This window comes from Chiloscyllium punctatum, chromosome 22, assembly GCF_047496795.1.
Source record: "Chiloscyllium punctatum isolate Juve2018m chromosome 22, sChiPun1.3, whole genome shotgun sequence".
NCBI lineage: Eukaryota > Metazoa > Chordata > Chondrichthyes > Orectolobiformes > Hemiscylliidae > Chiloscyllium > Chiloscyllium punctatum.
Window position 1 is genome coordinate 47,008,784 of NC_092760.1, and position 24,059 is coordinate 47,032,842.

The window sequence follows — 24,059 nt, forward strand, 5'->3', positions numbered from 1 at the left end:
GTAAGGGTGTGGAATGCCCTACCTGATAATGTAGTCAACTCAGCCTCATTAGGGAGATTTAAACAATCCTTAGATAAGCACATGGATGATTTTTGAAGAGTGTAGGGGGACGAGCTTAGAATGGTTCACCGGTCGGTGCAACATCGAGGGCCGAAGGGCCTGTTCTGCGCTGTATTGTTCTATGTTCTAATAGTCCCTTGAGATGCTCAAATTTGAGTCAGGAGAAGGTGAAGATGTGTTCAATGCTGACATCAAGCTGGAAGCAAAGGACAAGGTGAAGACTGATCCATTGAGAATGTAGGCTGGTGAGTGGAAGGTGAGGAGAAGGCAAGTGGTGTTGGCAGGTATGAAAATGGATAAGAGCAGAAGTGGAGGAAATGGGATGGACACTGTTGGAGGTCCTGTCACGTTCTGGACAGAAATCTTCAACTGAGGAAATTGGAAGACATACTAAAGGAAGGTGATGTCATTAGAACAGATTTGACAGGGTGGAGAAACTAGGAAAGTAGAATAAAGTACTTACAGGAAAAGTGTGGGAGGAGGTTTGGCAGGCTTATTGTGGGTATTTATCAATAATCTATTGTCACAAATGCAAGTGCAGAAAGTGAAGAAACATGGATGGACTATATGACAATGAGGAATCTTTCCATTTATGATGAGAACAGAAAATGACTATAATCCAATACAGCTCGAGTGTGGAACTCCAAATTGGCAGTGTTGGCATTGAATCAGTGTTGCTTGCTAATTGATCTGTTCTGTACACTTCACTCAGCTATCACTGTGTTGTCACTAATGACTTTATTGATATGTTTTCTGGCATAATTCATGTGCTTGTACACTGAAGGTGCCACTCTGAACTTGCAAAGATGCATAATACCCCCAAAAATTAATTAAGTAAAGTTTAATGAACTTCATGAACTGTTCATGAAGAAGACAATTTGTTTATTATTTTCTTCAGCTTTGTATTTTTAATGATATTTACAGTGAAAGCGCATACCCAGTGAAAGCTGTACCCTTCTTCATTACAAGAAAAAAGATGGGGACTTATACTCTGCTCTCATGTGAAACAAAAGACTTCTGACTGACCATAAGCAATATTATGGGAAGTTATGTTTGTTCTTTGAAAATCTTGCAAATAAAATGCTGCATTTTTTTTAATATTTAAGTTGCAACATCCCTTCTTCAACCTCAGTGTTACATTGCAACAGGTAGTTTTATTTCAGATAGTCCCTTTTTAGTTTAACATACAATGGAGGCTGGATGGACAAAGCTGACTGGGAAACAAACAGACATCTAACTTACTTAAATGTGTCAAAATGCAACACAAATGTATGTGCCCAAAGTGCAGCTAACCTATTAATGTTGGGCCCTGTGTCCTTTAAAAGTCAAGCCACATTTCCAGAATGAAATACGTTTATGTTGTCTATTGTGTTGTTAGAACTGAGCTGCTTTAATTTTGTATCTTCACAAGATTTTCTCTTTATTTGCAGTTTTTATGAATGCAGCAATACCCATTGCAGCAGTCCTCACAGTAAGTAGCTGGTATTTAGTTTGCTCTGACACGGTACATATTTATTGTATGAATAGTAACCTTGCAATACAAAAGCTGAAATAATTGATATATTACAAATTCAAATCTACACAGAGGTGAAAGAAAGATTCAACTTACAAAGTGATTGATTTCTAGTCTTTATTCTGAGACTGTTACTCCCTTTATTTAAATCTCTAGACCATGATGCACACACAGCTCTGCACGTCCCTCTGGAAAATGACGAGGATGGCCATTCCATTCCCATTTACCCATCCCCTATCTAGAAATAAATCTGACCTCCACTCAGTGCATCCACCCGTTCTACATTAACACACAGTACTCAGTATTGTGGAGGAATGTGCAAAGGTAGCTGCTTTAGGAAATGTGCCCATTCTCTCATAATGTGCATTGGCCTGAACAGGTTACAGAACTGCTCTGTCCCCTCTCCAACTGGTTTTATTGAAAGACTGCTGATAAGGCAATGTAACAGAATGTTTTAATTATTTCTGTTGGGTAGGAGTGATTCTCTGAGCCTTATGAAATGAACCTTTCACAAAGGTTTGCCCTCCTACCAGCTGCTTCAGACTGTCCCATGTTGTGTCCACCTGTAAGAAACAAGCTACACAGTTTGGACTAAAAATCCATGCCATTTACAGCATTGTCTGAATCATAAGATACTTTTCTTTGTTGGAATAAAGTCACCTAAAGTTGCCTTGTGCCTTACAATCTGATTGGTACTCTAATCATTTCCGAAATATTTTGTTCTGAAATCATTAATGTATGTCTTATGATATAGTGCCTGTTATAGTTCAGCAAATACTGTAAATGAGGTCCAGGCCTCAAAGTTGTTTCAGACTTTCTGTTGCGAGTATGGACTGGTTGGCAACCAAAAAGTTAAAATTGACACCCTTCAATTTTTGTACCTTTACGTCCTACTTAATAATGGCCATACTCTGAAAGAGTGGGAAGAGGTTGCCAGCTTCCAGGAAATGTGTTCAGGCACAGGGAGGCCCAAACCCTCCTTGCACTGTCAAAAGGAGCACTCCCATTGCTCCTAGTTTTGCAACAATTGTTTTACCCAAAGAACCGTTACAGCTTCCAGATGCACTTCACATTCAGTTGTAGAAAGTCTGTGGTACCCGTGTCATAGCAAGTTGATGTAATTGGATTCTGATGAGCATCCACGATTTATTAACCTGTTGGGCTTTGATCATTTAGCTGCTTGCAAAGAAATATTTATAAACATCATGTTGATTCGGCAGCCTTCAGCTGAGTAAGTAAACCAGGAATTTTACTGCCCATCTGCCTGGTTTACGTTGGACAGATAGAATTAGAATCTCCCACTGAAGTGTATATACTTAAGACAGATTTCAGGAGTGACTGAATGTTGCTTGTTCAGTTCTTTCTGTGATTGCTTTGCCAATCTAATTTTGACTTTAAGTGTATTTTTATTCAGTCATGAAGAGTTGATTTCAATTATTTTTTTGATATTTTTTCCCAAAAGACCTTTGTGGTTCACACCCACTTGTATGAGAATGCAGATCTCTCGCCAGCAGTCGCTTTTGCTTCACTCTCCCTCTTCCACATCCTGGTCACACCCCTCTTCCTGCTCTCCAGTGTGGTTCGTTCTACTGTCAAAGCTTTAGTGAGGTAAAGACCATGTTTGATCTTTTGGTCCACTGAATGCTATCATAATGCATGAAACTAAAACTGAAAAAATAATAAGAACAAAAGGTGCATTTGTATGGTAGCTCAAGCACAAAGAACCAGATCTTTTCTAACAAGGTAAGAAGCTCAAGTCAGGAAATTTCCCAAGTCATCAGACCGTATAAACTGACCCGTTATAGCCAATACTTTTGCTCTATGGAACCATATCGACTGGAAAAGTGCTGGTGTTGAAATGTAGACAGGAATAAAGAATCAGATCATACCCACTGTTTTTAAAGGCCTACAGGTTCAGCCTGACTCTGCAAAAAGTCAATTGGATCTGCAAGCATGGACCAATAGTTGTTATTTAAATAGTGGATATGAGGTTGGTTTTATAATGCAATCAGTGTTATCCTTGTCTCACATTCTTTCTTATCGTCTTCTTTAGGAACAGGACAGGTGGTGCAAGCTAGAAATTGATTCAGGAACTTAGGATGCCAGGACTATTAAGGAACTTTCCTCAGCATAATCTTTGTTCTGCCAAAAGCTTTAATAGCTTAAATTAATACCAGGAGCCAAGGCAAAGTTGGGTCTTTGGAGACCCAAGGATTTTTGAGGTTTATTTCTTGAGGGCTGGGGCAGGGGGCATTCTCATTAATGCTGTACCACAATACGTGCAATTTTTTAAAAGCATTTGCTTTGGCCCTATCTAGTCATTCACCCCTACTGTCATAGGACAAAAGCCAGGTTGCATAGAAATCTGAACTTGCCTGACATAAAGTTAAAATCATTTCCGATTGGACAGACATAGAGTTATACAGCACAGAAATATTCTTCGGTCCAAATCGTCCATGCCAACCAGATATCCCAAACAGATCAATCCCATTTGCCAGCATTTGGCCCATATCCCTCCAAACCCTTCCTATTCATGCACCCATCCAGCTGGCTATTAAGTGTTATAACTGTACCTGCCTCCACCATTACTGGCAGCTCATTCCATACAAGCACCACACTTTGCATGAAAAAGTTGCCCCTCAGGTCCTCAGATGTAGGTTTGTTCATTGAGCTGGAAAGTTAATTTTCAGAAGTTTTGTCACCATACTAGGTAACATCTTCAGTGAGCCTCCAGATGAAGCACTGCTGATTCCTGCTTTCTATTTATATCTTTGGGTTGGTGATGTCATTTCCTGTGGTTATGCCATTTCCTATAATGATGTCATTTCTGGTTCTTTCTCACGGGGTGGTAAATGGGGTCCAAGTCAATGTTTTTGTTGATTGAGTTCCGGTTGGAATGCCATGCTTCTAGGAATTTTCGTGCATGTCTCTGTTTGGCTTGTCCTAGGATGGATATGTTGTCCCACTCAAAGTGGTGTCCTTCCTGAACTATATGTAAGGATACTAGTGAGAGAAGGTCATGTCATTTTGTGGCTATTTGATATTCATGTATCCTGGTGGCTAGTTTTCTGCCTGTTTGTCCAATGTAGTGCTTGTTACAGTTCTTGCACAGTATTTTGTAAATTTGTTTTGCTTGTTGTCTGTATAGGGTCTTTCAAGTTCATTAGCTGCTGTTTTAGTGTGTTGCTGGTTTTGTGGGCTACCATGATGCTAAGGGGTCTGAGTAGTCTGGCAGTCATTTCCGAGATGTCTTTGATGTAGGGGAGAGTGGCTAGGGTTTCTGGACGCATTCTGTCTGCTTGTTCGCGTTTGTTGCTGAGAAATCGGAGGACTGTGTTCATTGGTATAGACTATAGAGCGTATGCAAATAAACTGGGCACCCAATAAACACAATCTGCCAATGTGGAAATGACATCACCACAGGAAATGACATCACCACAGGAAATGACATCACCAACCCAAAGAAACTCAAACATATAAATAGAAAGCAGGAATCATCAGCAGTGCTTTGTCCAGAGGCTCACTAAAGATGTTACCTAGTATGGTGATGAAACGTCTGAAAATAACCTTGCAGTTCAGCGAACAAACCTACATCCAAAACCTCAACCTGAACTACAAATCTTCTCAAAACCTCAGGTCCTTTTTAAATATTTTCCCTCTCACCCTCAACCTATGCCCTCTAATTCTGGACTCCCGTAGCCTGGGAAAAAGACCTTTGTTATTCACCCTATCTATGTCCCTCAAAACTCCATAAGGTCACCCCTTAGCTTTCGACCTTCCAGGGAAAAATGCCCCAGCTTATTCAAGCTCTCCCTGACAAAATCCTTGTAAATCTTTTCTGAACCCTTTCAAGTTTTACAACAACTTTGCAATAGCAGGGAGACCAGAATTGAATGCAGTATTTTAAAATGGCCTCACTAATGTCCTGTACTCCTATACTCAACACACTGACCAATGAAGGCAAGCATGCCAATCACTGCCTTCACTACCCAGTCTATTGAGACTCAACTTTCAAGGAACTATGTATTTGCACACCAAGGTCTCTTTGTTCAGTAACACTGCCCAGGGCCCTGCCATTAACTTTAGAAGCCATGCCCTGATTTACCAAAATGCAACACCTTGCATTTATCTAAAACTCCATCTGCCACTCCTCAGCCCATTGGTTTATCTGATCAACATCCCATTGTACTCTGAGGTTACCTTCTTCACTGTCGACTACACCACCTATATTGGCGCCATGTGCAAACGTACTAATCGTACCTCCTATATTCACATCCATCACTGTGTCTGAGTCACAACTTCTACACTTAATAATTTTCCTAGCTGATTGTAGCAGAATTTTTGAATGGCTTGAAAGTCAGCAAAGAAGAAATTGTGCCAGGCAAGAATGGACCTCTAACTAGCAAATAAATTGGCCCAGTATTAACACTCACCCAAACGTCATTCTTACGAAGCAAAGGAGGGAGATTTGGTGAAAATCAATTTCATTTGGAGCAGAAATCATTTGGATTAATTTTAATGTCACTTTTTTTCTCTTATTCCTATATAAGACATAAATAGCATCATTGGGAAGTGGAGAGAAATACCTGCGAGGAGTTATTGAGTCAAGCTGGCAACTGAATTGATATGCAGCTACTAATATACACATTGATGCCTGCTTCTACTTTGGATCAGTTTGTATTGAATGCTGCTGAAAAGTATACATAGAGATATGAACTGATATGTTCCTTCACGTGTTACAAAATAAAATCAGAATGGATATAAAATGTATTTTGTTTAAAACAAGGATAACATCTTCCAAATTTAGAACTGGATTAGGCCTATCTGCAAAATCTCCTTCTCACTCATCCCAACTGGTTGAGCAACCAATCAATATGCACTACATATAACAAAAATATACATTTTGATAGAATAATAGAATGCAGTCAATACCTGAAGAGCTTTACTACATAAACTATTCAAGACAAAACAGGACAACAATTGTAATAGTGTTTGAAATATTTCTTCGACCAGGTTGCGATGTTTTTATCAGTTATCAATGCACAGATAAATAAATGCAGTGTCACATCATCCCCTGACACTGAAAGCATCCATTCCTCTGTTGAAGTCACTGTATGTTTCTTCCAGTGTGCAGAAACTGAGCGAATTCTTCTCAAGTGAAGAAATTGGAGAGGATCACAGCAGGGTTGTGGTCCAGCTGAACAGTGAAAATAGTAGCAAGTACCAAACTGTCGTGAGTACAAATTAATATTTTTGCAAAGCAGCCAGTCAGCTCCTCAGTGCTGTCAGCCTGTTTCTGTTATTCCTGCATGTTCACAATTTACCATGCAATAGAATGACCCTGTAACTGAAAGTCCATCACAATCATTCCCTCGTATTAATAGCATCCACATAGCAATGCTCAATCTTTAAGAATGTGTTTATATGGATTCAAGCTATGTGTGTGTGTTTGTTTATGGATATTTAATTTGCACTTCTCATACTATGAACACTTACCCTTCCGTTTTCCACTCACTCCTGCACAGCCCCTTAAAGTTATTAACCGCAAACGGCCCAGCAAAGAGGAATGGCACAATTACGAGCCTCAGTCCAGACAGCAGATAAGCTTCCCAGAAGGAGATGATGTTTTTATAAAGGTGAAATAATTGTCAATTACATCTATTTTCACAATAGCTATGATCGTTTTTTTTTAAATTTTATGAAGATGAAAATTGTTAGTTTTATAGTTTAGGTATATATATTTGTTTTTGGCTTGCACTTACATATTTTAAAAAAATATTTCTTGCAATTATGTCAGTTCCGTGAAGATCCAAAAGAAAAATTGGCAGATGTATAAGCTGAAACAGTGATACATAGCACAAAGTCTTCTGAAAAACTTGGCTGATTGCTTATTTTAATTTTCAAATGAATGACTTCCACCAAAATTCATTATCAAAATATTTGAACATTGCTTTTAAACAATGAAATGTAACCAGCTTGTTCTTAATTTATTTGAGTGAGTGAACAATTAAAATAAGTCATCTCTGGAATTTATGCCATGATAGAAGCATGCCAAATGCTGAGTAGCAGCCATTTAGGAAACAAAGAATGTACTGCCATATGGCATCAACTGTGGTTGCTCTGGCAATACATTGAGTCCTTACTTAAAACCTGGGTTGCATTCCTGAAAATTGCCACTTTGAACAGGAATCAATGTTAAAACTGGAATTATATTTTGTAGGGCCATAGCAGAAAAAAATTAGTGGCTGAATTTTACGTTTTTTTGGCTAAGTCCAAGTTGCTTAATGTTTTCAGGCAGGATTTCCTTTATAAGCTTGGCAAAGTTCCTTCCATATTTTTGCCAAACTCACCTCACCAACTATCTAGCCTTGCCCATATTGTGTCCCTTACATCCAATTTCACCTCCATCTTACCACGTGCCATATCCAGAACAACTCACCACTCACTGAATCACTGTTAGATCTGCATCCATTGCACCCTGTAACGTTTGAAACGCCATTGTACATCCAGACTCTTGGCAACCCAGCATTATCCCTCACTGCCTAATCTTGACACAGCAGTTATGGAGCTATGCTACCCATGGCACATATCTGACACGGCAAAAACTCCTTTGTACACAAAACCTTATTCTCTCATACTGATCGCACTTTGACCATCAGCCTGTCAACAATATACTGGATGGCCTGCAGTTCAAGTGGCGGAACCAATCTTCAAGAGCTCAATTACCTTCTCCAAAACAGGCCTGGTTGAAACATGGGTGACATTAAACCCACACTCCGTATCAGTCAGAGATTGTCTAATAATGTCATAAGCAACAGGGGGTATTCCCTAGTAATCTGTCTTGCAGGCTACCAGGTCCTCAAATTCACCAGGTACGTGAGAGTGCTCTAGGATGTAGGAGTTGTGGCATCTATGAGGATAGTGGGGATACACTTCACAGACTGACCAAATGGAACCCCTTCTTATTGATGAATTCTGCAGTGATGTGATGAGGTGGAAGTGCCATACCAGCTGAATTACCTCCCACTGTCATCATGAAGGAAATGCCTATAGCACTCTGACACCCTGCTGACCCCACATCAAACACTCCACTTCTCACAACATTCAGTCCAGACCGTCATTACACTTACATGGCAACTAATAAAGCAATGTTGTATGGCACACAAAGGATTCTTGACAGTTGCACAATTAATGATTCCCCTTTGGACAGTAATGATCTTTTGTAATAAGATTGCTGCTAACTTCAACATCATTGAGATGCCTAAGTTTAATTTTCAAGCAGCACTAACATGTTGCAAGTTGCCTTTGACCAGTATCTGACTTCTAAGCACCTTTACTCTCCATTCATAGAAAATGGGCAATGAAATGACTGTAACTGGCTGGCCCTTAGAAGTGGCTGTTTCATGTATTAGATATTACAATATCGGTATGCCCAGCAAGCGTGAATCCTGTGTTTTTGCCTTCAAACTGATATTTACTGCATCCACCCTGGGTGTGGCCCAGACATTTTCTAATAGCACTTTGCGTCTAGTGACACTGGTTGCAGTTCATGGTGGGCATTATTACAACTCACTGGGGTAGCAAGCTGGAAATCAAATCTCACTATTCCGGCAGTTAAAAATTTAAAAATGAATACACAAAATTCCCCATTTTACATGATTTTTGGACACTGATTGATAAAATGCGAGGACCAGGTTTTGCTAAATAACAAGAATTACAGTTTATTAAAATTAATAGTCTCTAACTGCAGGTAAATAGTTACAAAACATTGACATATAACAAATTAGAACTCTAATCCCCTTAAAAGCTCCACCTCAACACACACACTCACATATATGCATACATGTGAGTTTATGATTGCGTGAGAGAGTGTGTGTATGTATATATACACACACAATCACAAATTCATAGGGAGAAATAGATTATGGGCCAAGAAAAACTGGGAGGTAGTTCCATGGCTCAGATTCACAAGCTGCTGATATGATCCTTATGATTTTTTCATTGATTAAAATGCTGCTTTTGAGTCCTTTTTCTTTGGATACTTCCAGTTGTTTACAAGAGACACAAGGAGGCAGGTTAACTTATAAAAGGTCTCTGACTTATCAGTTAAAAGTCATAGATTACAACAACTGCTGAGGGAAACATGAACTGATTTTCTTCAGATTATAAATATAAATGTCTTTTGACTGCAGAGAACAGTGAGACATCTGCTGTGCTGGCAGAGATCAAAATCCCCCCAATGACCCAACCTCCACTGCTCCCTTTGGAAGAAGTTTCAAAAATTAACAACCTTGTGCCAGAAGAAATTCCTCCTCATCTCCACCTTAAATGGGAGACCCCTTATTCTGAAATCGTACTGCCTGGGTTTAGATTTCCCTAAAATCTAAATAGAAACATTCTTTCAGCATCAACCTGATCAAAGTCCCTCCTAATATTATTTTTTTCAAGAGAATCACCTCTCATTTTTCTAAACTCCAATGCGTATAGGAGCAACCTGGTAAGTCTTTCTTCATAAGATAACCCATTCATCCCAGGAATCAGCCAAGTAAACCTTCACTGAAGTACCTCCAATATAAGTATATCTCTCCTTCAGTACAAACCTACATGGGTGTAGCCTCAGTAGCATGAACAGTTATAAACAAATTCATTTTTATACTCAATCTCCCATAAAAACCAACATTCCATTTGCTTTCTTATTGCTAGTTGTACATGTACGCTATTGGTACATGGGTCTGAAAGGGTTAGTACTGAGGAATGCTATAAGTATCACCCACTAAGATCATGTCACATTGATTTGTAGGTGGATCAGCTTAATATCTTGAGGGAGTAAGACCTAACATCCAGGTCTTCCTTAAAACTCTATAATAATGTTAGCAATGCCTTATTAATATAATCTGTAACTAGTTGCTAACATGCAATAAGTATATCATATTAACTACAAGAATCCTTTCTGGTTAGACCAGGATGTGATTAGACTTAGCAGAGCTTGTATTTTCTTGCACTTAAGGAGGATCATAACAGCAACTTTCTTCATGCACAGCAGTTCATACAACTATTTGAGCTGGCATGTCCATACAATATTGACTAACTTTGTGTGACTCAGGATTAAATACTACTATATCTGGCTCATACGCAGTACTGTGAAGACAATTAATTAGCTGCTACCCATACAATTCTGAAGTACTGCCTGTCTGACAGTGCCAGTGACATTCATTTCCTCCCAAGATTGGGACTTCTATGCATACGGTACAATCCAGGTTTGTCAATGTATTTTGGGCTAATAAGAATGACTGTGCAATTCACATATATACATTATATACATCAAAGTTGATACCTGATGTTTAAGAACTATTTATATTTTCCAGGTCTTTCTAATACTTTGCTATGTAACTGCAGGTGACAAATGGATTTTTTACCTGGACATCTGATGGAGCCCCTACATTGTCTAACATTGAAATCAAGATTCCTCATGGTAGGACAGTGAAGGAATTACATTCACAATGAATGCATTATGCCTTGATAAATAAAAATTGTTGTGATATTGATTGGAATCTAAATTTATCAGCTCCTGTTGTTTTTTCTTGTTACCTGTTGATAGTGTAGAGTTCCAGCTACTGAGATCAGTAGTTGTGTTTTCTGTTCTGTTGAACCTAATACAACTATTCACAGGGATTTGTAGAAACGTCTACATTCAATTTATGAAGTGTAATAAATTCTTGCAAATTTATGACAGATGGAAATTGGTTCATTCTCAAGTTCACTTTACCTTTGGTTGCTACCAATGTCAGCTAATGATTCTTCTTGATCTGCTTTTGTTTATGGATTCCAAAATGGAAACAGAGATAGCCCTTCTTTCAGAATCATGGTTATGTCCTATTACAGCATTAAACAGTGAATTGGTTTTGAAAATGTGGGATCTGCATCCGTAAAACAGTGCATGGTTCCTTCACACTCCCAAGTGGCACTAGAAAAGGCTTAAAAAAGATTTAGATTCAAATATGATACTTTCAAATTCCTACAGCTAGTTTCCACGAGGATTTGTCTACAGTGCCTGAGGCACAGAGGCTTCCTGAAGAGTGGACATGGGGCACATCGAAAAATGGTTAATAGAAATTATGTATTACAGATGAAAAACTAAATACCAATAGGAAATGTATAAAATTAATTAAAAGTTTAATTAAATAACTTAGAGATGCAGGGCCAGGTGACGTGTTGTACCTGCATGATGTGAGAGCTGGTGGACCCTATTATGGTTCAGAGGGAGTACATCTGTAGCAAGTGTTAGTTGCTCATGGAACTTTGACTGATGAACCTGGGTCCAAGCAATGAACACTGTAACCCAACATGGAGGGGGAGAGCTAGTAAGACACTTTGTTTCAAGGAGCAGTCACATCCTATAGGTTAAGTACTTCAAATTTGACCAATGATCAGTGACAGGGAGGGTGTGACTACAAGTGAGGCAGTTAGGGGATTCTGAATTTATCATTGGAGGAGCCTCAGCTCTTGACCTTGTCAAACAATTATAAGATACTTGCTCCTTGTGTAGATGAGTAAAAAGACTGTAGGAAGAATAAGCAAACTGACTACTGCACTGTTGTACAGGAGGCCATTCAAGTGGTCCATGCTGACAGCAACAACAAATTCAAGAGTAGACAAGAGGTTCTGTTTGGGGAATATCAAGAATTTGAAACACATTTTAAAAAAGGGCCTCAAGGGATTATTGGGATTATTTCCCAAACCACGTGCAAATTGGCATAGACATAAGAAAATTAGGGATGTAAATTTGTGGCTAAAGGAGTGGTGTGGGAAAGAGGCCTTCCATTTTCTGGGGCATTTGTATCGGTGTATTGGGACAGGAGGAAACTGCACGGTTGGGAGGAACTCCACCTGAACCAAGCAGGAAGGCTAAATAGGGTGGTCATATGGACTTAAACTAATAATTGGGAAGGAGGGCCCGGGGGAGGGGGGGGGGGGAGTCCATACCACTTCAAAATCAAGAAATAGGATAGAGGGTAAGGAAATAGTCAGGAATCTTACTTCAGGTACAGTAGTTAATGGCAAAACTATTAAAAGTGTATTAGTTAAATTGGAAAAGAGAAATAATAAACTGGTAGATAAAGCATCAGTTCTGACAGAAAGGATGACTCTCCCTGGACTTAAGGGGTTACATGACGAGGAGAGATTATATAAATTTGGCCTGAATTCCCAAGAATTTAGAAGTTCAAGATATTATTGGAAAATGGCAGTGTAGATGAAGATAAACTATTTCCTCTGGTATGAGATTCTAGAACTAAGGGGCGTAGTCTGAAAATTAGGGCCAAACCATATGGAGAGATGTTAGGAAGCAGTTCTATATATAGAAGGTGGTAGAGATTTGGAATGTTCTTCCATAAACAACAGTGGATGCTGGTTCAATTGTAGATTTTAAATCTGAGATAGACTTCCATTAAGCAATGTTATTAAGGAATATGGATCAAACATGTAGTACAGATCAGCCATGAATTGCAGGACAGGCTCAAGGGCCTGAATTGCCTACTCCTGTTTTTATGTTCCCTAGAAAGTTTGTATGAAAGAATCTTCATTCAGATGCTGTTAGGGGGCTAAAATAGTTAAATGGCACACTCCTTCATTGCTGGAATTAATTGGTGGGTGGGTGGATGGGTGTGTGGCAGGCAGAGAAGCTGCATTCTTAGTTGGCTTTAGTGTTAGACATTGTGGGCTCTTCTGCATGATGGACATCCAAGATGTGCTCAAAATAGTCCAAGCAATTGTTGGTGTCATGCTCATTATGTGTCTTATCCTTATGTATACTTCGGTAGGATCAAGGTGAGAACATGCAGGTAGGCATTTTTTATTAATTCATGAGACATCTGCATCGCTGGAAAGTCAGCATTTATTATCCATTATTCATTACTCTTGAGAAGAGAGCTGTAAACAGTCATTGGAATCTCTTGCAGCCACATGATGCATCTATATCCACACTATTGTGAGGTCTGGAGTCTCAGGACTTTGAGCCAGCAACAATGAGTGAAGAGAGAGATATCTCCAAGTCAGGATGAGTGAAGAGAGAGATATCTCCAAGTCAGGATGGTGCTAGATCATAGAGATCACAGCTCAGAAGGTTCTATCAAAGAAGCCTGGTCAAATTACATTACTTGTATCTTGAGGATTGTAGACATTGTAGCTATTCAGAGCAGCAGAAGGTAGTAAGTAGAGTCCCATGAAGGACAATGCTGTAATCCCTGCTATTTGAAACTTGGAATCATAAAACACTATTTCCAAATTTATGAAGATACCTAATTAAAAGGACTAAGTAACACTGAAGAGGAATGCAACAAATTATAAAGAGGCATTCATAAATGAAGAATGGACTTATAATTTTCAAATGAATTTCAAGGTAATTGTATGTCTAAAAAAATGTGCAGGTTATTTTGAAGTTAGGAAACCAAATAAGGTTGCACAGCAAAGAAATTTTGGTGTACAAACCACAAATCACGAATTGTTGTGATCTAAGTAAATAAGGCCAGAGTAAATATTAAACTTACTAAACTAATTGCCTCAAGGATAATCAAGAGTCAACCACGTAACTATGGATATCACATGTTGGCCAGAAGATTTCATTTCCTAAAGGGCATTAATGAACCAGATGTGTTTTACAACAGTAACAAGGTGGTTACCATTAGACTAGCTTTTTATTCCAGATGTTGATTGAATTTAAATTTCAACATTTACCATGCTGGGATTGAAACCCATGTCCTCAGAATACTAGTCTGATGACATAACCATTAGGCTACCATCTTCCCTTCCTGTTTGAAGCATAATGTAGGTTTTTTAAAAATCTATCATTCCCTGGTTGCTATTGAGCATGAGGAAACTGCTCCTTTGGGTCTCGGGACATACGCAGTGCCTTTAAGGAGGGAATTCCAGGATTTTTATCCTGTGACAATGAAGGAACGCAGTCATATTTCAAGTCAGGAGGATGTGTGGCTTAAAGGGAAATTGTAGGTGGTAAGTTCCTCACACACTAGCTCTACTTTATTCTTCTCCATGGTAGAAGTGGCTGGTTTTAAGGGTCACTGGTTTTTCAAAGGAGCCTTGCAAGTTGTCACAGTAGATCTTGTAGATGTTACACCCTGCTTCCACAGTCCTGGAGGGAGTGAATGTTGAGGCTGATGAATAGGATGTAGATCAAGCAGGTTGCTTTGTCCTGGATGACATGGAAGGTCTGAAGTTTTGACAGAGCTGCACTTAATCTATTAAGTGGAGTATTCTAAAGTACTCCTGACTTGTGCTGTGTGGTGAACAGGCCTCAGGCAGTCAGGAGATATATTAGTCACTGTAGAATTCCCACTAGCTGGCCCATAGTTGTAGTATGTTCAGGGCAGCTTCAGTTAAGCTTCAGGTCAGTGTTAATTGCCAGCATGTTGATATTGGGGTATTCAGTGATTGTCATGTAATTATAGGAAAAGCTTTTTAGTATGCTTCTGATAGTATATTATACCTTTTAATTAGCTGGATGATTGAAATGCAATGCAGAGTAATGCCAACAGTATGGGGGTCAATTCCTGCACCAGTTGAAGTTAACATCGAAGATTCTTCTTCTCATCCTCTCCCCTTGCCTGAGGTGTGATGACTTTCCAGTTAAGCCAATACCAATTGTCTCTCTGTAATGAGAGAGCGTCCCTATGGCCCGCTAAGTCTATGGAGACTTTACCTTTCATATCCTCAACTGGAAACTACATAGCAATGAACAAGCAGGTCTGGATGGAGCGAAGGAGCACGTCTATTGTATTTTGTTCCGAAAGTCAACATTCTTATAAACAGGTCTAAAGCAGCTAAAATGCCACTAGTAAATGCTGGAAGAAAATCTAGAAGCTGTGCAGTCTTGTGCTGTGTCTGGTAGATTGGCAATTCTGATTCTGGCAAGACATTAAAGTTTTATGATGAAAAATAATTGATAGTTGTAAATACAAACATGTGAAATGCATTTACCGATATTGTGTGAGTATATGAGTGGGTGCTCTTGTGGCGCAGTGGTAGTGTCTCAAACTCTAGGCCAGAAGACCTGGGTTCAAGTCTCACCTATTCCAGAGGCATGTAATAACATCTGATTAGGAAAGTACCTGAATTTATGTGAGACCTTGTTTTAAATTTTTTGCACAATGCCAAAATATATCCGTTGGTGCACTAAGAGATAATAATATAGCAATTTTATGGATTCACTGTTTTGATCAAAGTTATGTTCATATGTTTGCTGATCTGATGTATATAGTAATGTGCAGTTGAAAGGTTTCCCTTTTTCTCTTAGGACAGCTCACCATGATAGTTGGTCAGGTTGGCTGCGGCAAATCTTCCTTGCTTTTGGCAATTCTTGGAGAAATGCAAAGAAATTCTGGAAGTGTCTACTGGAACAGGTACTGAAGCAACTGAATGATATTAAAATATGTTCTGAATTATTAAGACTTTGGTAATTACAGCTGAATCCATTGTAATCATTTAGAGTGATGTGCTTCATGAATGGTCTGGAGATCTTCATATCCTAACACCACTTTTGCTTTGTTCTGAGAAACCAGTGATATTCACAGATTCCCTACAGACATCATAATTTTAGCAAAAAGGAGACAAAACAAATATAATCTTGAAAAAATTATACTCCTCCCAGCTCTTTGGGAATTCAGCATATGAGCAATTAGAGCAATGCAGTGTTCACTCAGCCCTCACAGTAAGTACTATTGTTATAATCCCCACGGAGGAACCATAAATTGAAAAAACCAAATTTGCTCAATGACCCCTCCATCAAATGAAGAAATTACAAGCAAGAGTTCACTTCTTGTAACTTGAACATCAATCAGAACTAAGGCCAATTAAACATGAATTAACAGGAAAATGATACTTGAAATAAAAACATTATCTTAACTTTAAACAATGCAATAAAGATACATTTACACAATAACAAGCATTTCCCTTCATTGTGTATGACATTATGTAGCTATACAACTCTACAATATCTTATTCTTTATTCACTTGAGAGGCCAGGAGTCCTATCCAATAATAGCTTTCACCTGAAAGTTTCCTGGGTGCAAGTGTTCCATTTCAACCAACTAAGCATAACAAAAACAATAACACCCTGGTTCATGGTTTGGCCACTTCTGAGAAAATACCAACTCTTTAGCAACTCCAAGCTATTCATACAGCACTCCAAGTTTTTGATCTTTACAAATACTCACATGGTATATCCAAGTGCCTCTTTCTCCTTTTCAATGAAACAAGTAAAAACTTACCACTTTCTGAAAGTGCTTCTCTGTGTTACTTGTTCTGACTCTGCACTTTCTCTTTCTCTTTCTCTGTGCTGATCTCTTACAACCTCCGGCTTCTCTGTTTAAAACTTTCCTTTCCAGCTGTTCTTTCTAAAGGGTGGCACAGTGACTCAGTGGCTAGCACTACAGCCTCACAGTGCCAGGGACCTGGGTTTGATCCTATCCTCAGGCGACGGTCTGGTTGGAGTTTGCACATTCTCCCCGTGTCTGCATGGGTTTCTTCCAAGTGCTCCAGTTTCATCCCACATTGCAAAGATGTGCAGGTTAGGTGGATTGGTCATACTAAATTGCCCATAGTGTCCAGGAATGTGTAGGCTAGGTAGATTGGCCATGGGAAATTCAGGAGTACATGAATTGAATGGGTCTGGGTGGAATGCCACTTGGTGGGTCAGTATGGATTTGATGGACCAAATGGCATGCTTCCACACTACAGAGATGATATTCTATGATTCTACGTCTGCTAGTGACAGACATCTTTCTTACTTCTTTCTGTTCCAGGTCAGGGACCACCCGTTTAGATGGGTCACTATTTCTCATTATTCAGGAAGATTACAATTGATCCCTTCACAATTGACCCAACCTCTGAAAATTCCTTTTCAAACAACCTTAAAAGCAATTACAGATTACAGAAATATTTTAATAGGAGGTGGAGATGTAGTGGCATTAACATTGGACTAGTAATCCAGAACCCCAGTCTCATGTTATGAGAGCATGGGTTTGAATGCCACAACAGCAGATAGTGAAACTAAAATGTAATAAAATATCTGGAATTACAAAGATAGTTTAATGATTATCATGTGATGATCATGTAACCAGAGTCTATGGTTATAAAGCCTGATTTGGTTCACTAATATTCTTTCAGGAAGGAATGCTGGTCTCCCTATATGTAGTGTGCTTGACTCTTAACTGGCCTCTAAAATGGCCTAGCAAGCAAATTAGTTGTATCAAAACCAATGCAAAGTCTATAGCACGCAACAAAACTGGACAGACCACCCAGCATCAATTTGGGTTCCAGAAACTATAACTCAACCCTGTCAAGTTTGCAAAGTTCTTCTTATTAATATGGAGTTTATTGCAAAGTTGAGAGAGGTGTTCCACAGAATGGCCAAGCATGCGTTTGAAGTAGTCAGAATCACAGAATTGGACCTTAAAGACAATGTGTTAAACACCACCATCACCAGCCCTGGGTACATCCTGTCCGACTGACAGGGCAGACACAATACAGGTGTCAACACTGTTGCACAGTCAGGAGAAAGTTAACCTGGAAGTTCTCGAAATTGACATGGCGTCTCATGGCATCAAGTTAAACATGGCCAAGGAAACCTCCTGCTTATTGCCACGTACCACTCTCGACACCACCACCCCATGCTCCTTGATTAAGCATCTGTGCTACTTCATATTGAATACCAATTGGAGGAAGAATTGGGCATAGTAAGGTCACAAAATGTACTCTGGATGGGAGACTTCTACGTCCATAACCTAGAGTGGTTTGGTAGCACATCTACTCTCAAAGTTGACCAAGTCATAAAGAACAAATTCGATATACTGCGTCTGCAGCAGGTGCGAAGGATTCAACAACAAGGAAAACCTCCCTTGATCACTCTAATCCACCTGATTTTTCTTTTGTTTTATTCGCTCATGGGATGTTGGCATTATTGTCTGGGCCAGCATTTATTGCCCATCCCTAAATACCCAGCAGGTAGTTAAGAGTCAACCACATTGCTGTGGATCTGGACTCAAATGTAGGCCAGACCAGATAAGGATGGCAGTTTTTTTTCCCTAAAGGACATTAGTGAACCAAATATGTTTTTCCAACAATCAGCAATAGTTTCATAATCATCATTAGACTCTTAATTTCAGATTATTATTGAATTCAAATTTCACCATTAACTGGGAAACAATTCAAACCCTGGTGTCCAGAATATGACCTGGGTCTCTGGATAAGCGGTTCAGTGATAATACCACTAGGCTGTCACCTCCCCATGCAAAGCAGTATGCATAGAAGTGATAGGTGCATAGACATTGTGGAGATGAGGTCTTGTCCTCATGTTGAAGGTGTCCCTCACTGTATTGTCCTACATTACCAACATGCTAAATGATCTGAACTTCAAACAGATCTAGCAAATTAAAACTGGGTGTCCTTGAGGCACTGTGGGCAATAAGCAGCAGCAGAATTATATTCAACCATAATCTGAATATTACACATTCTATATTACCAGCAAGCTGGGTGATCAGCCCTGGTTCAATGAAGAGTGGAGGGCATGCCAGGAGCAGCAGTAGGCATATCAAAAACATTAGGTGTCCACTTGATGAATGCAGGATAACTTGCATGCCAAACACTGAAAGCAACATACAATAGACAGGTTTAAGAGAACTCACAATCAACTTTAAGATCTAAGCTCTGCCGTTCAGCCACTCTTAATAATGAATGGTGGTGGACACCACCAACAGTGCTATTTAGTAACATGTTCTCAGGAATAACCTGCTCACTGACACTCAGTTTGGGTTCTGCCATGGGCACTCAGCTCCTGACCTCATTGCAGTCTTGGTCCAAACAGGGTCAGTTGAGATAAACTCCAGAGGTGAAGCAAGAGTGATTGCCCTTGAGATAAAGGCAGCACTTAAAGGAATATGACATCAAGGAACCCTTACAAAACTGGAATTAATGGAAAATAGTGGTATCTGTTGCTAATGGGGATGCCTAGCAGAAGGGAATGTGGTTGAGGATTTTGAAAATCAATCAACTCCTTAAGGTCACTGCAGGACCTCCTCAGGATCGTGTCCCAGGCCCGTCCATTTTCATTGATGACCTTCCCTCCACCATAAGATCATATATGGAGATGTACTCTGATGATTGGACAATGTGCTTCACCATTCAAGCCTCCTAAGAAACAGAAGCATCTCATGACCATATACAGCAAGACTAGGGCAACATTCCAACTTGGGCAGTTAAAACATTTAAAAGAAACTTGAACGGGTACATGAATAGGAAAGGTTTAGAGGAATATGGACCAAATTCAGGCAAATGGGATTAATTTAATTTGGGAAATCTGGTAGGCATGGACGAATTGGACCAAAGGGTCTGTTTCTGTGTTGAATGGCTCTATTACTCTAAGTGGCAAATAGGGTTTGCACAACGCAAAAGAGAATTTAATCATTACCTCCTTGACATTCAATGGCCACTTTGTCACTGAATTCCCTACAACTGATATCCTTTGGGTCACCATTGACCAAGTTAGAGGCTGGGAATTCAGGCACAAGTCAGGATTGTGATGGAATATTGTCCACATGAATGCAGTTCTAACAACACTCAGAAAATTCAGTACCATCCACGCCAAAGTGTACTGCTTGATCTATCACTATCCACTTTTACTCCTTTCACCATTGATGTACAGTGGCAACCATGTGTGTCATGTCCAAGATGCACTGCAGTAACTCAATGAGCTGCTTCCATAGACCTTTCAAACCTGCAATCTCTACCACCTAGAAGGACAAAGGCAGCAGATGCTGCTTTAAAACACCATCACCTGCAAGTTCCCCTCTAAGACACGCACCATCCTGACTTGGAACATTATTCCTTCATTCTTGCTCAGTCAAAATCTTGGAATGACCTCCCAAATAGCACTATGAATGCACCAACATCTTAAGGTCAATAGTAGTTCAAGATCACATTCACCACCTTCTTAGGTCAATGAAGGGATGGGCAATGAATGATGGCTTAGCCAGCAATGTCCACTTCCCAAGAACTAACGTAAATAATTATGTATTTTCCTTGCTGTGATGCTTATGGGTTAAAGGTCACCACACTATTATATTCATTTTTTGTCTTCCTGATGAAATGTGAAATAGAGTCCCTCCCTCCTTTCTCAGATGAACCATAAAAGATCACAGGGCACTCTTAGATGAAGACTTTTTTCCACTGTTTTATCCAATATTTATCACTCAATTAACACCTAAATATAAATGAATCATTCATTTATTTCATATCTAGAATTCAATTTGAGTAAATTGGCTATCACATTTCATTCATTGCTGTTATACTGCAAAACTGTCTAATTAACTGAGATGCATGTCGGAACATTCTGACGTTGTAAATGGTGCTATATAAGTGAAAATTCATTGTTCTCTGTTTCTATTTCATCCTCTTTTTATTATGTGTTTCCTTTATACTCCCCTGGTATTACTGACAGTGAGCGCATGGAAGGAAATAGCAGGTATGGTCTTCAATTCTGTTCACTACATTGCCCTAAAATCCTTTGGTTTTAGCTCAGCAGTTGAAGGACAAGATTTAAAAAAGATTTTGGTCACAAACAAAATATTGCGGATGCTGTAAATATGAAAAGTATCAAAGAAATTGCTGAAATACTCAGCAAGCCATGCAACATCTGAGGCGAGAGAGACAAAGTTAACACTTCAGTTTGATGCCCTTTCACCAGATGAAACATTAACTGTGTTTTTCTCTCTCTATAATTGATGCTTGATCCTGCTGATGATTTTCAATAAATTCTCTTTATCAGTCTCTGGCTTGTTCATTCCCACATTTGTTTATTTCCATGAATTGGTAGTTTACAAACAGATAGTGTTTTATACAAAAGTAAGCTACTGTAGAGATTGTAAATCTGAAATAAATCCTAAAATGGCGGAAATGCTCAGCAGATCAGGTAACATCTGTGAGCAGAGGAACACACAACAGTTCAGATTAATAACCTTTACTCTATGAATGATTTATCACTGCAGTTTTATATTGTTTGGTCCCCTTGGTGTTGTAAGAACAGGACATACTGCTCGCAGTGTACAATTTAGGCGGCACCAAGGTTATCATACCAAATAGTGTAATTTGTTTTTGAACAACTTATCAAAGGCTAAGAATTATCAGCTTCCTTGATTTTGGCAACTTGGAACAACTGATGACTATTTCAGTGAGTGCATCTAATGGACTCAAGATATCGTTGTTAAATAAAATGTCTTGTGAAATAAGGCTTACATTGAAGGGGCACAAATAGGAGTTTCCATCAGCTGTGATTTTTCATTCACTGGAGTTAACCAAATTTTCTCTGCTGCATTCTTCCTCAGGCACTCATCTTAAGTCCTCTCAAAAGCTCAAAACTATTCTGCCTCACTACTTAATGTGATACCAAAGTTCACATTTTCACTTCTCGTGATAGCACAAGTTCATAAAGGTGACTCCTAAATTTACCTATTGCAGAATGTTAACTTGACAACTTTGTTGGATCACATCCCCACAATAGGGAATGCGTCTGTCCAATTATAAAGGGGTCAATAATTTTATGCTACTTTTTAAAAAAAAACTCATCACAGGTCCATCCATTTAATGAGATTATAAACTTGGAAGTGCGTTTGGAAAAAAAAAATCAGTTGGAGCAAATTAATGAATTTAATGAAGGGTTTATCTGTTAGGCATTTAATTATTTATTTTTTATATCACTGTATCACGTTCCACCCAATACTCTTACAAAAGTGAAATGACCAATTAGGTCAATCAAATTTCAATTTGACCTCCAGACCAGCTAAAAATCCTCTAGCTCCAACCATCCTGAAAATAAAATGGTGTGCCTCAAAGATGGGTTTAAAAAGAAATTAGTCTGATAGACAGTCCAATATAATTTGCATTTAACAAACATTGTTTAAAGGTTTCAAAACTGAAGCATCAAATACTCTGCCAGCAGAGCCCCCTTCCCCATAAAACATTATGAGAAAAACACTACCCCATCTCTTTGAAACAGTAGTATGAACTCTATTTTTAAGGGATAACAGCAAAAAACATGAGTGATTGAACTCGGGAACAGAACGATTAGGAGCATGAAATAGATAACAGTCCAGTCAGCAACTCAAACAGAAATATGGCTTAATATTTTGGATGGAATCTTTTGTCAATTATCTTTCCCAAGAAAGAGACTGGTGGAGGAAAAAAAACAGTTGGTGGATAAGGTATGCTATTTGACAAAGAAGGATTGGAAAGTTGTATAAAGGACAACAATTTGTACAGAAGGTAGTCTTATTCTATTGAAGGTATATTTGCAGATGATTGAACAGCTGTGTATCTCCTGCATTTCATATTTATATATTTTGGAAGAATTAACTGAAATAATAAATGTTTCATCGTCCTGAGGAGACGTAATACTTTGTGCTCTTTCTGTTTAAAATATTGCAGCAGTATGGAGGAAGACTCGACTGTTGATGTTGAAGTGAGGTATCTCAACTTGTTCTTTCCCATCAATGGAAAGCTGTTCTATTACCAAAATTCCTCCTGGTGTTGCTTCACAATAGTGAATATTTGCAGATTTTGTTGGGTGTATCCCCTGGGTTTAGGGTTGCCAAATCTCGAGGATTATCCCAGAGTTTACAGATATTGAATATTAATTGTTATGGCACTGCTACAACCAAACTAATACATCATTTTTTGTATGCTGTGATTTTTTAAAAAAGTTTCTTTAATATTTTTAAACTAATCAACATTCAGAGGTGAGATCAAAAGACAATTTGATTGTTTAGACAATTACAAGCAGATTGCTTTCCAAGGAGAGAGGTACGTTGAAATGGACATAATTGGTGATCTAGGACAGGAATTCAAAGTAGGAGGATATATGAGATCTCCTACAAATATAAGAAACCAGAGTTGGCAACCCTACCTAGGCTGTATGTCTCCACTGGTGATGTTCCTGCATCCTCTGACCACATACCTATCATTAATCCTTTTATGGAAGACTTTAACTGACTTTACCTGTACATGTTTGGTGTAAGATCGGTAACATCTTAACATTTATTTTAATTTCTTTTGGGTGCTGTGTCACACTGCATATTCTTAAAATGGCAGAGAGGTGTGAGGTATCTGGTTAAATGCATATATCATCAAGATCCTCATGTCATTGAGTTCATTCAGTCCTTGCTGAAAATTCTAGTCCTTTCTATAAAATAACATCTTCCAAAGGGATTAGCTAAACGTTTCTTAAAAGGAAATGGAATGGAAAAATCCTTAGTTATAGTTTAGCTTTTAAGAGTATACCTTTGAGATATTTTCCTGATGTCTCTGAATGGTAATGATAATTAAACAAGTATCACAACGTTATGCATTTGTTATTGTGTCAAGCCGTGAAAATATTGTCAGATTATTATAATTCAAGATGTTTTTGTATCTAGCATGGATAAGT

At 38.8% G+C, this 24,059-nt stretch overlaps 1 protein-coding gene across 6 annotated transcripts in view; it reads left to right on the plus strand.

Annotated features, from left to right (window-relative positions):
* The window catches only part of abcc8 (ATP-binding cassette, sub-family C (CFTR/MRP), member 8), a 225,890-nt gene that overhangs the window by 128,409 nt on the left and 73,422 nt on the right, over nucleotides 1-24,059 (plus strand). For 4 of the 6 annotated variants that reach the window (XM_072592226.1, XM_072592228.1, XM_072592227.1 and 1 more), the window contains 8 exons: nucleotides 1,491-1,531; nucleotides 3,036-3,181; nucleotides 6,701-6,806; nucleotides 7,099-7,209; nucleotides 10,970-11,045; nucleotides 15,882-15,987; nucleotides 21,081-21,104; nucleotides 23,063-23,101. In XM_072592226.1, the coding sequence (XP_072448327.1) occupies nucleotides 1,491-1,531; nucleotides 3,036-3,181; nucleotides 6,701-6,806; nucleotides 7,099-7,209; nucleotides 10,970-11,045; nucleotides 15,882-15,987; nucleotides 21,081-21,104; nucleotides 23,063-23,101 (649 nt within the window). The remainder of the gene's footprint in view (nucleotides 1-1,490; nucleotides 1,532-3,035; nucleotides 3,182-6,700; nucleotides 6,807-7,098; nucleotides 7,210-10,969; nucleotides 11,046-15,881; nucleotides 15,988-21,080; nucleotides 21,105-23,062; nucleotides 23,102-24,059) is intronic. The other 2 variants (XM_072592229.1, XM_072592230.1) reach the window with 2 other exon arrangements.